The sequence below is a fragment of the Oryx dammah genome, unplaced genomic scaffold (genome assembly GCF_014754425.2).
Source record: "Oryx dammah isolate SB20612 unplaced genomic scaffold, SCBI_Odam_1.1 HiC_scaffold_3, whole genome shotgun sequence".
Classification (NCBI taxonomy): Eukaryota; Metazoa; Chordata; class Mammalia; order Artiodactyla; family Bovidae; genus Oryx; species Oryx dammah.
In genome coordinates, this window is record NW_024070187.1 from 113169016 (window position 1) to 113184252 (window position 15237).

A 15237-nucleotide genomic window follows, 5' to 3' on the forward strand; every position below is an offset into this window, starting at 1 on the left:
ACTGACTGTGGGCAGGAGGGTGACCTCTCTGAGCCTCAGTCTCCTCATCCAGGAAATGGGCTGACACCACCTCCCCTGACCCGGGAGGCTGGTTCATGTCACCGGGCCTGGGTCACCACCTGTGAACTGACTGTGGGCAGGAGGCTGACCCCTCTGAGCCTCAGTCTCCTCATCCAGGAAAGGGGCTGACACCACCCCCACTGACCCGGGCGGCTGCAGGCCTTGTTTCCCCACCTGTGAACTGGGGGGCCTCTCTCTCTTGTAGGGCGGCCGTGGGCACGGTGGGACTCGGTCCCTGTCTCCGTGGGCACTCTTGGTGACCCTGGTAGTCCCTGACCTGCTGGGGAGGGGGCGTTTCTGCTTTATGGCTGGTGTCACAGTTAGAGCCTTTACGGCTGGCGTCTGTCCAGCGGCCTCAGGCATGCTTGACCTGCCCCGTCCAGACCCTACACTGTGGCCCCAGAGACAGAGGCGACCTTCCCCAGGGAAGGCCCTGAGCCTTCCAGGGCTTTGGGGCAGGCAGCCAAGGCACCGGAGGGAGGTGGGAGCGTGGGCCCCTCAGTGTTTATGACCCTCTCTCTGTGCAGCTGGAGATCTAGGACGCTGACATTCCCCAGGGACCTGCTGAGTCCCGTGGAGCTGGGTGCACATCCTCCTGTCTTCCCTATGGCTTGTTGACCAACTGCCTGCACCTGCTTGGTGGAGCAGGTGGTATCGGCCCATTTCCAAGATGAGGAGACTGAGGCCCAGAGGGGTCAGCCTCCTGGCTGTCCACAGTCAGGCAGGTGTAAGTGGGGATTGGACTCAAGGTTACAATCCTGGTCTGTCTGGCTCCAGGGCAGGAAGTGCCTGCTGCACCATCATGGCGCTGACATTCACAGGCCTCACATCTCGTCCTCGCAAATGGCAAGTCACAGGCCATTGTCCCCCTCTCTGTGGCTGTGAAATGGGTCCAGACTTAACGACTGGCCAAGGCCACAGCCAGTAGGTGGCAGAGCCAGGATTCAATCCTAAGGCCTGGTGGATGCTCGTTTCCCCCAGACCCTGGCTGTGGCTGCCGCCACCCACAGTCCTGACCCAGCCCACCCACCTGCCTCCCACAGACACCCTCTGTTTGGCCGCAACGTGCCCCTGTCCAGCGGCTCAGGCTTCATCATGTCAGAGGCGGGCTTGATCGTCACCAACGCTCACGTGGTGTCCAGCACCAACACCGTCTCAGGCCGGCAGCAGCTGAAGGTGCAGCTGCAGAATGGTGACACCTACGAGGCCGCCATCAAGGACATCGACAAGAAGTCGGACATCGCCACCATCAAGATCCACCCCAAGGTGAGTGGGGGGGAGCCCTTCCTGCACCCTGGGGCTCAGGGACCTCTCAGCCCCTTTCCTGTCAGACACTCAGAGGAACGAGGCCCCTGGGGACTGGCAACATGTCCTAGTCTTGGGTCTAGTCAGACTACAACCCCGATATCTGGACACCGCCCTGCAGGGCCCTAAGTGGCCCATGCAGGGCAGAGCAGGCTGCCGTCCAGGAAATATGCCGCTCCCACACAGAGGGTGGAGGGTCTCCAGGGCTGGGGACACTTCCATTGTCCCTCCTGGGCCTATTCCTGGAGATGCCACTGTCCCCCTGGGGGTCACAGAAGGGGAGACTCCCTCCTGCATGCTTCTTGCTGTTCAGCTTCATGGTCCCAGCTCCATGGGGCACTGTGGGCTCACCTGGGTTGACCTGTGCCCTGCCCACGCCATGAAGTCCATGGAGGCGGTGGCAGGGGGGTGGGGCTGGGGGTGGGCCCATGTGGGCTGGTGAGTCCAGCTTGGTTGAGCTTGCACCCAACTTCTGCTCTTTCTGAATAAAAGTTGCCAGGACTTGAGATGATCAATGTCTTGCAAGGAGGCCTCCTCTCGCCTGGTCATGCGAGAGGGAATTCAGTGACTCCACGAAATTATCCTAAGGGAGACCCTCGCCCACTTTCAGAGCCCTGTCACAGTTGTTCCTGAGCCTGGGGCACCACCTCTATGTTGGAGGCGGGGAAACTGGGGGTGACGGGAGGGCCGTACTCAAGGTCAGAGGTTGGCAGACATTTTCCGTGAAGCGCGGACAGTGCGCGATGTAGACTTTGCAGGCCCCGTGGTCTCTGTCGCAACCTCTCCACTCGGAACCGTCCTGGGAAGGCAGCCACAGGCCAGACAGATGGCTGGGCTGCAGTCCAGGGAAAGATGTGTTTACAGAAGAGGCTGCTGGATCTGGCTGGATTTGGCCGAGGGCCATAGTATGCGCCCCCTGCCCGAGGACCCCTGTGGGGAGAGGCAGAGCCGTTCAGAGCCCTGGGTGGGCGGCCGCTGGGTCTCTCCCCTTCCAGGCACTGGAATCTCCCCCTGGGGAGTGGAGGGGTGCATCCTAGCAGCCACCAAAGATGCTGGCAGGGTCAGTAAGACCAGGTACCCTGGTGCCCAGATGGGGTTCTCCTGACCGCAGTCTGACTTCCAGCCCCCAGCCCTGCATTAAACTGGGCTTTGGGGAAAGCTGCTGACCTGCCTTGTCCCCTCTGGGTCCTCCTCCCAGATGCCACTCCCTGGGTCCTCACCTGGGACCTGGTGTGGCTCTTGCAGAGGTTTCACTGCCCAGCAGCACAGAACGAGGCCCGTTGAGGCTCCATGCCTCCCACGTGGGCACAGCTGCTCAACGCCTCCGTAACCCTCACTTTTGTGTACAGCATTTTTCCTGCTTTATCAAGAGCTGCTGTGAAGAGCAGAAAACTTCTTACTTGACTTGGAGGCAGAGAGTACACAGGGGATGCTCCTGACACGGGAGGAGAGGCCAGATGGATGGAGCCCAAGGTCCTGAGGGTCTGTGGCTCAGGGTCCTGCCCTCTGACCTCCAGAGTCAGCAGAGGCCCCTGGGATCTGGGCGTGGCTGTGCCTCCTGGCTGTGCCCAGCCAGACCTTTCTGTGTCCTCCCTGACGTGGGCCCTGTGGCCTGCCTTGGGGAGAACTGTGGTCGCTGGTGGGCTGAGCCCCTGCTCTGCGGATGCCAGCCCTGGGTCTGGTGGCCCCAAGCCTTGCTTTGGCCTGCACCCTGATGGCTCTGCTGCTCCAGGGACCACCCTGCCGGGGGCCTGGCCATAATTTGGCTCTAGTCCCACCAAAGGCCCCCCACTGAGCTTCCCTTCCCGTGTCCTCCCGCCTCTCCCCACCCCCAGAAAAAGCTCCCGGCGCTGCTCCTGGGCCACTCGGCAGACCTGCGGCCCGGCGAGTTCGTGGTGGCCATCGGCAGCCCCTTCGCCCTGCAGAACACGGTGACCACTGGCATCGTCAGCACAGCCCAGCGGGACGGCCGGGAGCTGGGCCTCCGGGACTCGGACATGGACTACATCCAGACGGACGCCATCATCAACGTGAGTCCGCATAGCGGCCTCAAGGCCGGTCCCCGGAGCCCCACCCCGGAGCCCCGCCCCCAGGGCCCCGCCCCCCAGAGCCCCTCTGTCTCTCTAATATGTCCACTGGCTGAAAGTTCTTTCTTTACATTAAGTAGAGCTCTGACTCCCGGGAGTTCTGCCCGTGGGCACCAGGCCGGCCCTTGCAGTCTTAGAGGCCGCAGCCCTGATCTGGGACAGCCCTTCAGAGTCATAGAAATGCAGCCAAGACCTCAGAAATATCTTTGCCTAAATCACACACCTCATCAACATCATTACCACTATTATTGCTGCTACTATTATTATTTTATTGGATGCCACTTCTTGCATTCACAAAGCCCTTTGCCCAGACACCCAGCACCCGCCACCTCTCTGCTTTACCATGGTTTAGACCCTCTTCTGGGATGTGTTGGTCTTTAAAAGACCTCTCGATGCCAGTGGGATGAGAAACGGTGCCCTGCCCTGCATCCACTGGGGAGAGTAGAGACACGGATGAGAGGCTGGAGGGAGCCTATGAGGTCTGGTTGGACAGCACCAGCCAGCTCAGACCCCGATGATCAGAGACGGCTGTGCACTTACTTGGCCGCTGTGGGCCTCAGCCTTCTTGTCTGTGGAATGGGCACTGAGGCCTTTGAAGCCTGTTGTACTAAGTCGCTTCAGTCGTGTCTGCCTCTTTGCGACCCCATAGACTGTACCCTGCCAGGCTCCTCTATCCATGGAATTTTCCAGGCAAGAATAATGGAATGGGTTACCATTTCCTTCTCCATTCAACCCTGTTGGGGGAGGAAATTCAATTACGTGTTTCTGGGCTGGTTGGATGGTAGTTTCTAAAGAAAAAACTTCAGAAGCCCTCCGGGAGGGGAGGTGCAGGGTCCAGCTGACGTGCTTTCCCTCCCTGCAGTACGGGAACTCCGGGGGACCGCTGGTGAACCTGGTGAGTGTCCCCTGGAGCGGGAGCCTTGGGTTTTCTGGGGCCCTGTTCACACTGGGGTGGGCGGCACAGCCTCAAGGGGGACTTGGGACCCAGAACACAGCCCTCGCGCCTTCACACCCAACGGTCTGCGGGCCCTGGAGGAGGATGCGACCCCAAGCATGTGCTGCCCCCAGGGGAGCTGGTGCTGTCGGCGGAGCAAGGGAGTTCTCAGAGCAGCAGGACCTGGTGCCTGTGGTGGGCCTGGGGCAGGGGACACGGGTCAGGGGCCAGTCCCCTCGACATCATGCTGACGGGAGAGGAGCTGGGCTTGCCATGCACCTCGGCCCCCAGGCTCCCTGGGGCTGGTGTCTGGGCCATGTAAGGATAGACGGAGGCAGGGTCCCGCAGGAGCTCTGGGGCAGGGGTGTCTGCCGGGCACCCCTGGGAGGAGCTACGTCCAGGAGTGGGGTCTCAGGTGGCAGATCAGGCGAAGCTGCACCTGCCTCCTTATGTCGGGGAGGGGGCAGGACAGGGAGGGAGCCCAGCTCGAAAGGGACAGACAGTGGAGAATGCTGGGGGCTGCCCTGGCCCCATGTCCACCCACCCTGCTTCTTGAAAGAGGAGATAGAGGGTCCCTCAGTCCTCACCACGTCCCTCTTGGCTCCAGCCCCTCAGAAGGCTGGCTGGGGGATTCCTCTGTCAGTAGACACAGCTTCTCGGGGGCAGACTGTAGCTTCCCAGGCCGACAGGCTGCAGTGATGCAGCCAGGGGGTCAGGTGTGGAGGCAGATGGCAGGAGAGGCGGGGGTCCCTGACTCAGACTTGGACCCTGGAGCACCTTTAGGGAACTTCTCAGGGAGGGCCCCCCATCTGGGAGCCAAGTTGCACAGACACGCTGCTCTGCCACTGAGGGCAGCGGCCGCTTGGGCTCTCGGAGTGACCGCCCGCTCTGATCTCCTCCCCAGGACGGTGAGGTCATTGGCATCAACACGCTTAAGGTTGCGGCCGGCATCTCCTTTGCCATCCCCTCGGACCGCATCACGCGCTTCCTCTCAGAGTTCCAGGACAAGACCGGCAAAGGTACGGAGCGCCCACGTGGGGTCAGGGACGCTGTCCCAGGGCTGAGCTCACAGCCTCCAGCAGGGCCAGGCGATCCCACAGTGCTCTGTGATGTCACCACTCCCCAGCCCACCCTGATGTCCCGAGACCCCCACCCGGGATACCTCAGCCTCTCTCCCATCCTCTCCTCACCCCATGACGATGATCACCCCCACCTCTCTAGACGGTCCCCTCTGGCTGGGGATCATCCATCTCACCTCCCGCCTCTAAGGTGGTGGCCCCTAGGTTTCACTTGTCTGAGCCACTCCACAGTTGCCAGACCCAGAAAAAACTTCCTTCTATCCTATTAACCCATCTGCCCTCCCACCCAGCAACCCATCCACCTACTCTCGAACCCACCCATCCATCCTTCCACCCACCATCCCACCCACGCACCAACTCATCCATCCATCCACCCATCCCTTCATCCACCTGTCCTTCCTTTCTACCTTCTTTTCTTGCTTTCCTTCCGTCCATCCTTCCTTCTGTTCATTCATGAGTCCACCCCTCCTGCATCTTTTTATCTATCTAGTTTTTGAGATGATGGTTTTCCTTCTTCATCTTTTGATATGGTAAATTTCTTTGGTTGGTTTTATAATATTAAACTATCCTTGCATTCCTGGAATAAACCTCACTTAGTCATGATGTATTATCCTGCTTTATATATTGCTAGGCTGGATTTGCTGAAAGCATTTCAAGACTTTCCACATCTATCTTCATGAGGAATGTGGGTCTAGTTCTCTTTCTGGTTTTGGTGTTGGGATAATGAGCTGAGAAGTGGCTTAGGAAAAACATTCCCCCTGCCTGTCTCTTCTACTTTCCATTTTCTACTGCAGTGCTATTTTACTTCTGACACATCCGGTCAGCAATATGTGGGGTTTCTCCCTGCCAAGCTGGGTGTCTTACAATTTAACTCAATTCGGACACTGTCTGCCTGGAGATAGCATCAGACCCCACAAGTTAAGGGCTTGGTCCTATGACTGCCCTCAGCCCTGCCTTCAGACGTCCATTGCACACGTCACTATAAACCAGAATTGCCCATGACCCCTTTCTTGGGTTGGATCGTTTGCTAGAGCAGGAAAACTGTTTTCTCAACAGATAACCAGTTTATTGTAAAGGATATGTCTCAGGAACAGCCTGATGAAAGAGATTCATAGGGCAAGGTGTGAGGGAAGGATGTGGAGCCCATGGTCTCTGGGTGCACCTCCACACGATCGCCAACCCAGAAGCTCTTCAAACCCATCGTTCTGGGTTTCTGTGGCGGCCGCGTGACATAGGCATGGTTGACTAAGCTACTGTGTGTGACTCTGTGCGACCCCATGGCCTGTCGCCCATCTACTGTCGACCGTAGCTTCTCTGTCCATGAGGTTCTCCAGGCAAGAATACCAGAGTGGATTGCCATGCCCTCCTCCAGGGGATCTCCCCGACCTAGGGGTTGAAGCTGGGTCTCCTGCATTGCAGACGGACTCTAGCGTCTGAGCCACAAGGGAAGCCTCTGAATAAGTTATTAGCCACTGGCAATTGATCCAACCTCTAGTTCATCTCCTCTCCCCGAAGCAAGGCAGAGAAGGCTGAGGAGAAACGTTCCAATCCTCCAGTTACGTGGTCGGTTCCCCTTGTAACCAACTGACACCCTTAGGGACTTTCCAAAGGTCACCTCATTGACATAAAGTCAAATGTGATTGAAAGGGACTTGCGTAGAATGAAAAGCCACGTGAGAGTTAGACCATAAGGAAGGCTGAGCACCAAAAAAAAAAAAAAAAGAAGAAGAAGAAGGCTGAGCACCAAAGAATTGATGCTTTCAAAACGTGGTGCTGGAGAAGACACTTGAGAGTCCATGGACAGCAAAGAGATCAAACCAGGCAATCCTAAAGGAAATCAACAATGGAATATTCATTGGAAGGACTAATGCTGAAGCTGAAGCTCCAGTATTTTGGCCACCTGATGCAAAGAGCTGTCACGTTGGAAGAGACCCTGATGTTAGGAAAGATTGAGGACAGGAGGAGAAGGGGACAACAGAGGATGAGATGGTTGGATGGCATCATTGACTCAATGAACATGAGTTTGAGCAAGCTCCAGGAGATGGTGAAGGACAGGGAAGCCTGGTGTGCTGCAGTCCATGGGGTTGCAAAGAGTCGGGCACGACTTAGTGACTGAACAACGATAACAACTTCACCTTTAGAGTCTGGGAACTATTTCAGGAGCTGTGAGAAAAAAATGTCCCTTAGAAATCTGATCACTTTAGGGAAGTACAAAAGTTTTAGGAGCTATGTGTTAGGAACCCTGGATGAAGACCAAAATATGTATATATTTCTTATTATTAGTCACAGAATCACAGAAATAGTCACTCATTTTCAGTTTTCCAGAGCCGTTTGTGTAGAACTGATATATATCTTCCTTAAGCATCAGAATTCTCCTGTAAGACCATCTGGGCTTGAAGTTACTTTGTGGCAAGATTTTTAACTACTTCAATTTCTTTAATAGGTACGGGGCTATAAAAAGTGTTAGTCTTTCAGTCTTGTCTGACTCTTTGCAGTCCCTTGGACTGTAGCCCACCAGGCTCCTCTGTCCATGGCATTCTCCAGGCAAGAATACTGGAGTGGGTTGCCGTTCCCTTCTTCAAGGGATCTTCCTGACCCGGGGATGGAAGCCAGGTCTCCTGCATCACAGACAGATTCTTTACTGTCTGAGTCACTAGGGAAGCCCTTATAGGGCTATGGAGGTTATCTGTTTCTTCTTGAGGGAACTGTTGTAGTCTGAAATTTTCAAGAAATTTATTCCGTTTATCTCTGTTGTCAAGTTTATTGAGATCTAGTTGTTCATATTAGTCTCTTATCTTCTTAAAACCTATAGCATCTGTAGTGATGTCACCTCTCCAATTCCTGATATTGATCATTGTCTCTTTTTTCCCCCCTAATTAGTCTGGCTAAAAAAACGTATCTGATTACAAAAAATCAACTTTTGGTTTTCATTTATTTTCTCTGCTTTTTCCATTTTCTACTTCTTTGATTTCTATTCTTTATTATTTCTTTTCTTCTGCTTGCATTAGATTTCATTTGATCTTCTTTTTCTAGTTTTAAGGAGAAGGCTGAAGTCACTGATTTGATATCTTTCTCTCTTTTTTTTTTTGATATTGGTACTTCAGTGCTATTAATTTCCCTCTAAGTACTGCTTTACCTCCATCCCACGACGTTCGGTACGTTGTATTTTGTTTTGTTTTTTCAATTTAAAATGCTTTCTAATTTCTCTTTTGCTCTATTCCTTAAAGTTGGGTTATTTAGAAGTATGTATATTTACTTTCCCAGTTATTGTGAACCTTATAGATACCTTGTAGTTTAGTTCCGCTGTGGCCAGGGAGCACATTTTTGTGATACGACATTTTTGAAACGTGCTGAGACTTGTTTAGCGCTTGCTGTTGCTGTTCAGCTGCTCAGTCGTGTCTGGCTCTTTGTGGCCCCATGGGCTGCAGCATGCTAGGCTTCCCTGTCCTTCACCAGGTTTAGGGTTAGGCTGTGTGAGGTTGTTTTGGAGTCTAAGGCATCTGCTAAGTCACAGACTGGAGAGGCTGGGGGCACAGAGCTACCACCTCAGCCTTCTATGTTTGTATTGCTCCAGCCAGGGGCCCTGCCACACCGTTAGAGCTCACTGGGTGTTATCAATTAATATCTGGTTTGGGGAGAAGGCAGGAGAAGGTGACCAGTTCAGATCAGAGCAAGGCGACTTGGGGAGCCTGTGGGATGGAGGCTGGAGCTCCACTGTCCACTCGGGCCCAGCAAGAGAGCAGATGTCAGAGCTGATGTGGGTGAATAGTGCCTGACGATGAGGGTGGGCCCAAAGCCCCCAGATCAGAACCAGGACCTCTCCTGGGCCCTCAGGAGTAGCCACGTGGGGAGAGGTGCCTGTGGCTACCTAGTGACATAGGAGCCGGGCTGGGCCCAGGAGGGTGGCCCCTGCTGCCCTCTGCTCCCTGGCCAGGCCCCTCGGGGAGCGCTGAGGCTCCCACGGCAGCTCTAACCGAGTCCCAACACGCTCTGTTTCTAGACTGGAAGAAGCGCTTCATCGGCATCCGGATGCGGACCATCACGCCAAGGTGAGTGTCTGAAGGACGCCGGCACCGGCCGCTCCTCACCCCCACCCTCCTCCCGGGCCCTGGCCACCAGCAGGTGCTCCCGTGGACCAGACGCACCAGGCTTCTGAGCCTTTGCTCAGGTCAGTTCCTCAGCCTGGAACGCCTTTCCCCCTCAGCCTGATCCAAAGGATTCCTTTCAGGTGCTCCTCCTCCAGGAAGCCTCCCAGATTAGTTTTCCTGGGGCTACCACAACAAATCACCCCCAAGTTACTGGCTCAAAACAACAGAAATTTTTTCCTGTCAACAGTTCTGGAAGCCCTCAGTCCAAACTCAAGGGGTCAACAGGGCTGCCCTCCCTCGATGCTTCAGGGAAGGGTCCTTCCTTGTATCTCCCAGCTTCTGGTGGTTCTGGGTGTTTCTTGGGTTGCATTTGCATCACTACAAGCTCTGCCTTTCTCGTTGCATGGTGGGCACAAAGCCCCCAGATTAGAGCCAGGATATCTCCCAGACTCTCAAGAGCAGCCACGTGGGGAGAGGTGACTCTGAGCGCCTGATCACGCAGGAGCTGGGCTGGCCCAAGGAGGGTGGCCCCTGCTGCCTTCGCCCTCTTCTTTCTCTGATTAAAAACACCAGCCATTGGATTTCGGAACCACCCTAAGTCAGGCTAGTCTCATCTCAAGATTCTTAACCGGCCGCATCAGCCAAGTCCCTATATCCAAACAAGGTCACGTTCTGAGGCCTGAGCAGACCTGAATTCTGGGAATGGGACACCATCCTCCCTCCCCCGAGGCCACTTCGAGGGGAGGAGATGTCTCCTCTCCTCTTGCACAGCTGCGCTTCCCTCCCCAGCTTGCACTGGGTCCTCTGGTGGCAGAGCTGCCCACCTGCAACCTTGACCATGAGCTCTTTGTGAGCAAGGGCTGTGTCCTGCTCATCCCCAGGACCAGGACTATAACACAGCAGGCGTCTGCAAATTCTGAGTGTGTGAAATAGGGGAGGGGCTGGGGAAGAGGAGGGACAGGGAGGAAGGAAGGGAGGCAGAAGGGAAGAAGCTGCAAAGTCCAGGGGTTTGGAGAAGGAAGAGGTCACTGTGCTGGGGAGACCTGAGAACTCAGCTCACCTGAGGGACCCTCCCACCCACACAGTCCCTAAGATGACATTCCTGCCTGTGTCGGCAACCGTTCCTCTAGGGAGTAAATCTGAAAGCAATTTGGAATCAAGACCAATGTGCCAATTCACCGTCTAAAGGTGTTATTTTTCCCTTCCGTCCTGCCATCCATCCACCTGGCCTTCCGTCCAGCCTTCTGTCTCTCCACATTCACCCGTTGTCTGTTCGTCCTCCTTCTGTCTGCCCGTCTATCCATCGCTCTTTCCTTCCCTCCGTCCCGCCATCTGATCACACATTCCTCTTCCTTTCCTTCCCTCCTTAACCCTCCTCCCGTTCACCCTCCCATCTGTCTGTCACTCTCCCCTCTCCACACTTCCAATCATCCACCCTCACTGAGAGTTCTTTCGAGGAGCCCGAGCTGAGTGGGGGTCACAGGCAAGAACCAGTGACAACCCAGAGTGGCCAGTGGCAGGACCCGGCAGCGTGGGGTCACAGAGGAGACTCCTTGTCCCGGGTGGAGGAGGGGACGAGGGGCAGCTTTGTACTGAGGAGTCAGCTCAGAGGCCCAGAAGAAGTGCCTTAACGGTGGAACTGTCTTTTCAGTTTGGTGGAGGAGCTAAAGGCCAGTAACCCGGACTTCCCGGCAGTCAGCAGTGGGATTTATGTGCAAGAGGTTGTTCCGAATTCACCTTCTCAGAGGTAGGCTCCACCAGAGGAAGCAAGGAGGCTGGGCGGGCGGGCTTGGGGCCTGGGCCGGACTTCACTGACCTTGCATGACCTTGAGCTTCCTGGCAACGTGGTGTAACGTGAAAGTGGCAGGCGGGATCCTGGCCAGTCCTCTAAGCTGGGCTCAGGCTGGAGGGTGAAGGCCGTCCCCTCCTTGGCCCAGAATGTCCTTCCCTTTGGGTCTAGAGAGATAGTGTAGTGGAGGTCCTCGCCCTCCAAGCTGAGACCTGCATGCCAGCCTGACTCTCACCAGCCTTGCGGGTCAGCCTGGGTCTTTCCTGGCCAGTTTCCTCATCAGCAAAATGGGTATGATTCTGCCTACTCTTCCTCCCCCATGGGACACTGTCAAGATCAATTAGGGAACAAAGCCTTGCCTTCTCGGAAACCGAGTATGAGAGAAAGGTCGGATGTTGCAGCTTGGTGGACTGAAGCAGGCTTGCCGGGTGTGATGGCACGTGTGAGCCTGTGCCCTGGATCATCTCTGAACAAGCGCCCGCCCCTTCTCCCCCCGGGCGTCCGTCTGCGCAGTGGGTGCGGTCCTTTGCATCCTGCTTCTAAACTGTAGCTTCAGGAGCAAGAAGTGGCCCATGTAGGGTCTGGGGCCCCTCTGGGGGGGCGAGTGGAGCCAGGCAGGAGGGTCCCCCAGCCCCTTCAACCCAACAGGACCCGTTTTCTCTGTTTTGTGTGCTGGGCTGGAAGACGCAGATCCCTGGAGTTTTTCTGCCCGGAACATGGCACGCGTGCTCAGCCCACAGCCGCCCTGCAGTAAAAATTTTTGAGATACAGATCTGTGATGCCAAAGAATAATCACCCCCAACTCTGGGTCTCTATTTGGGGGTGCTGGGGCAGCAGGCAGCATCAGGGGGAGTGGCCACATGCAGGGTGCCCCGGACAGGGGAGCTTGGTGGCGACGGTGGCTGCGGCTGACCCAGGCTGGGTCGTGAGCTGGACGTTCCAGGTGTGTCCCCTCAGGGGCTCCTCACTGCAGCCTGCGAGGTGTGGGCTCTCGTCCCATTGCTCAGACGGGAAGACTGAGCCTTGACGCAGTCAGTCCTCCGAGGTCATGCAGCTAGCCCGTGTGGATCTGGGTCCTGTCACCCGTGAACCTGACCTTGGTGCCACCCTGCCTGCCCTCTGGATGGAGGGGAAGGTCACGGCAAGTCAGGTGCAGAAGGGGGCTGGCCTCGCTCGCTCCAGCCCTAACAGGAAAGCCTTAGTAACTGCAGCGGTGGTGGAACCAATACCCCGGACCTCGCTGTAATTTGCCAAGAATATCCCCATCCAGGGCTGCAGTGGTGGGAACCGAGACTCACGGGCCTGCGTCCCTGGCCCAGGTGGGGAGGCCACAGCCAGAATGTGACCCCAGTCCCTCTGCTGTACAGAAAAGTCGACCGACAAAGTGCTAGCCGGTGGTTGGACGGTGGTCTCTGCCCGGGGTGAGAGCCTGGCGGTCACAGCCCTGTCCTCGCCTGTTGCAATGACTTTCCTTAAACCTGCGGCTGTTAGAGGCACCCAGGGATGAGCTGCGACCGCCTCTCTCTCCCGTTGGCAGGGGGGGGCATCCAAGATGGAGACATCATTGTCAAGGTCAACGGGCGGCCCCTGGCTGACTCGAGCGAACTGCAGGAGGCCGTGCTGACTGAGTCGCCCCTGCTGCTGGAGGTGCGGCGCGGCAACGACGACCTGCTCTTCAGCATCGCGCCCGAGGTGGTCCTGTGAAGGCGGGGCCGTCTCCCCCCACCCCGCCCATTGCCAAGGACTGGGGGCCCCTGGGGCTGGCTCCCTCCAGAGCCGCTGCCCCTCACAGGATCAGGACGAAGGACCCGAGTCGGTCCTCAGCACAGCCAGCAGACTCTTCCCGGCGTCCAGGACCGGAGCCACAGGCTGGCTGGGCTTGGCCGGGGGCCCACATCTCAGCCGCATCACGGTGTCCCCCACCCCACCCCCAAATACTCCGGGGGGTCCCCCACATTCCCAGATCTAGAAGACTCTCGTATTCCGCCCAAAGCCCATCCTCTCTCCCGCCTTCCTGCCTTTGCACCCGTCCGTAGGGTACTTCTCTGTAAACGCCTGCCATTCCTTCCCCATCCGCACCTCCCCAGCTCTCACTGATCAGGTCTCAGGCCCCCAGCCTCCTCCTCTCCCTGGGGTGCCCCTCTGCCCGCCCCCAGCACAGCGCCCATCACCTTAAATGACCAGGGCTGTCTGCCCGGCTCACCTGCTCCCACTGAGGAGTCCGGTGTGGCGGGTCTGGCCGGCAGCTGGCACTGTGAAGCATCCCCTGATGACCTATCCGAGCCTTAGGGCTTGGCGACCAGCCCTGGCTTTCCAGGTGGGAGAGAAGCAAGCAGAGAGGGAGCAGAGAGTGACTCCCACCCCCACCTCCCGGGAGGCTGGCCTGTCCTCCTGGAGAAGACCCTGGGGTGGTGGGGGGGGGGGCGGCTGCGGAGGAAGCTGGGGCCCGCGGGCAAGGGGAGGCGAGGACTGAGCCGCTGGCCTCCCCAGCTGTTCTGCGGGCAGCGGAGACTCGTGGCATGCCCAGGAGCTCAGGTGGTCCCCTCTCGGCGGGGAGCCTGTTTCCAGGTGGCTCCGTGAGCTCCCCAGTGCAGTCTGACCCCCGGTTGCTTGTACTGTATGTTTCTCTACTGTATGGAAATTAAAGTTTACAAGCACGTGGTTCTGAGCCAGCAAGGGCGTGTCTGGGGCCCCCTGCCCGCTGCTGCACAGTTTCTCCTGACCCAGAGCCAACCTATCCGTCAGCAGGCACAGAGACAGCGGGGGGTCCACCGCCAGGGGCAGCGCCTGAACATCACCATGCCCCAGCCGGTCTGCCTTCAGCCCCAGGCTCCCCACTTTGACTCCTGGCCCCTGGTCCCCAGCAAGATGCCTCCCCTCCCCATTGCAGGAGCCTCTCCCCTGACATAGGAGGGTCCTGAGACCACCTGCCCCCTGGCAGTGCCCCCTGGCCACTTGGAGAGGTGTCTGGCTGGCCACGGCGAGCCCACTGAGTGTGCAGTGCGTGCCCGGTCAGGCCGTGGGGTGAAGTCTCCCTGCGTCACCCTCACTGCAGACCACCCAGCAAGGGGGCTCGAGGCAGAACCGGGGAGGGCGGAGCAAAGCCAGCTGCCCAGGACCCCAGCAGGGGCTGCCGGCAGGGACCGAGAGCTGTGAAGTCGCTCAGAGCCTGCCCCCAGGGTCGCGTGAGCGGGAGGGTGAGGGGCGCTGATCCAGGCTGAGAAGGAGAGCCCAGCCCGGAGTTCTGGACCACCATCCTGGAAAGATGGAGACCCCTTTGGTCCAAACCTCTCAGAGCAGCAGGGCCTGCCCCCAGCTGGCCTCTGTGTGACCACAGCCAGCTTGTCCCTCGGGGGTGGGGGAACTACAGACGTCACGCTTTCCCAACTGCAAAAGCCTGAGATTCGACAGGTCCAAACTTAAATGACCCGCCAAGGGGGCTAATTTTAGGAGCTAGCCTCGGATAGCCACGGTGGTAGCTGGAATCCCGCTCAGTACCTAGAGGGACTCATGGGAGATGGGCCCAGAGGGTGGGGGGCTGGAGGTGCTGAGGGGGGCTGACTGTGTGGCCGCAGGCCGGCTGGACAAATGGGGTGGGGGTGGATAGGGAATCCGACTGAAGAGCTCTCAGCACCCACAGCCGTAAAAGACCCCGAGGCCGTCTGATGATGCTGTGACCCCGTTCACCATCCTAGGCTTGCAATCCCAGGGTTCAGACGATCACAGAACTGAGCACACTCCCCAGCCGCCAGGCCACGTCCAGGGCCTGCTGAGGAAGGAGGGGGCTGGGCACAGAGGCCACCCTGCAAGGCACCTCCCAGCCCCACCACGCGGTGGTCCCTGCCGCCCACCGGCCAGCCCACTCACCCCCCACCCAGTCCACCCTGAGCCAGCTC

The 15237-nt window shown here is 57.6% G+C and overlaps 1 protein-coding gene across 2 annotated transcripts in view; it reads left to right on the top strand.

The window, feature by feature from the left end:
- Positions 1-14009, top strand: part of HTRA3 (HtrA serine peptidase 3) — a 29485-nt gene extending 15476 nt beyond the window's left edge. The window contains exons 3-9 of one of the 2 annotated variants that reach the window (XM_040237630.1): positions 1104-1326; positions 3201-3395; positions 4315-4347; positions 5291-5405; positions 9465-9513; positions 11204-11299; positions 12880-14009. In XM_040237630.1, coding sequence (XP_040093564.1) covers positions 1104-1326; positions 3201-3395; positions 4315-4347; positions 5291-5405; positions 9465-9513; positions 11204-11299; positions 12880-13045 — 877 coding nt within the window. In that variant the 3' untranslated portion in view covers positions 13046-14009. Of the gene's footprint in view, positions 1-1103; positions 1327-3200; positions 3396-4314; positions 4348-5290; positions 5406-9464; positions 9514-11203; positions 11300-12879 lie in introns of those variants that run through there. The other variant, XM_040237631.1, reaches the window with a different exon arrangement.
- The last annotated feature ends 1228 nt before the right edge of the window (positions 14010-15237 follow it).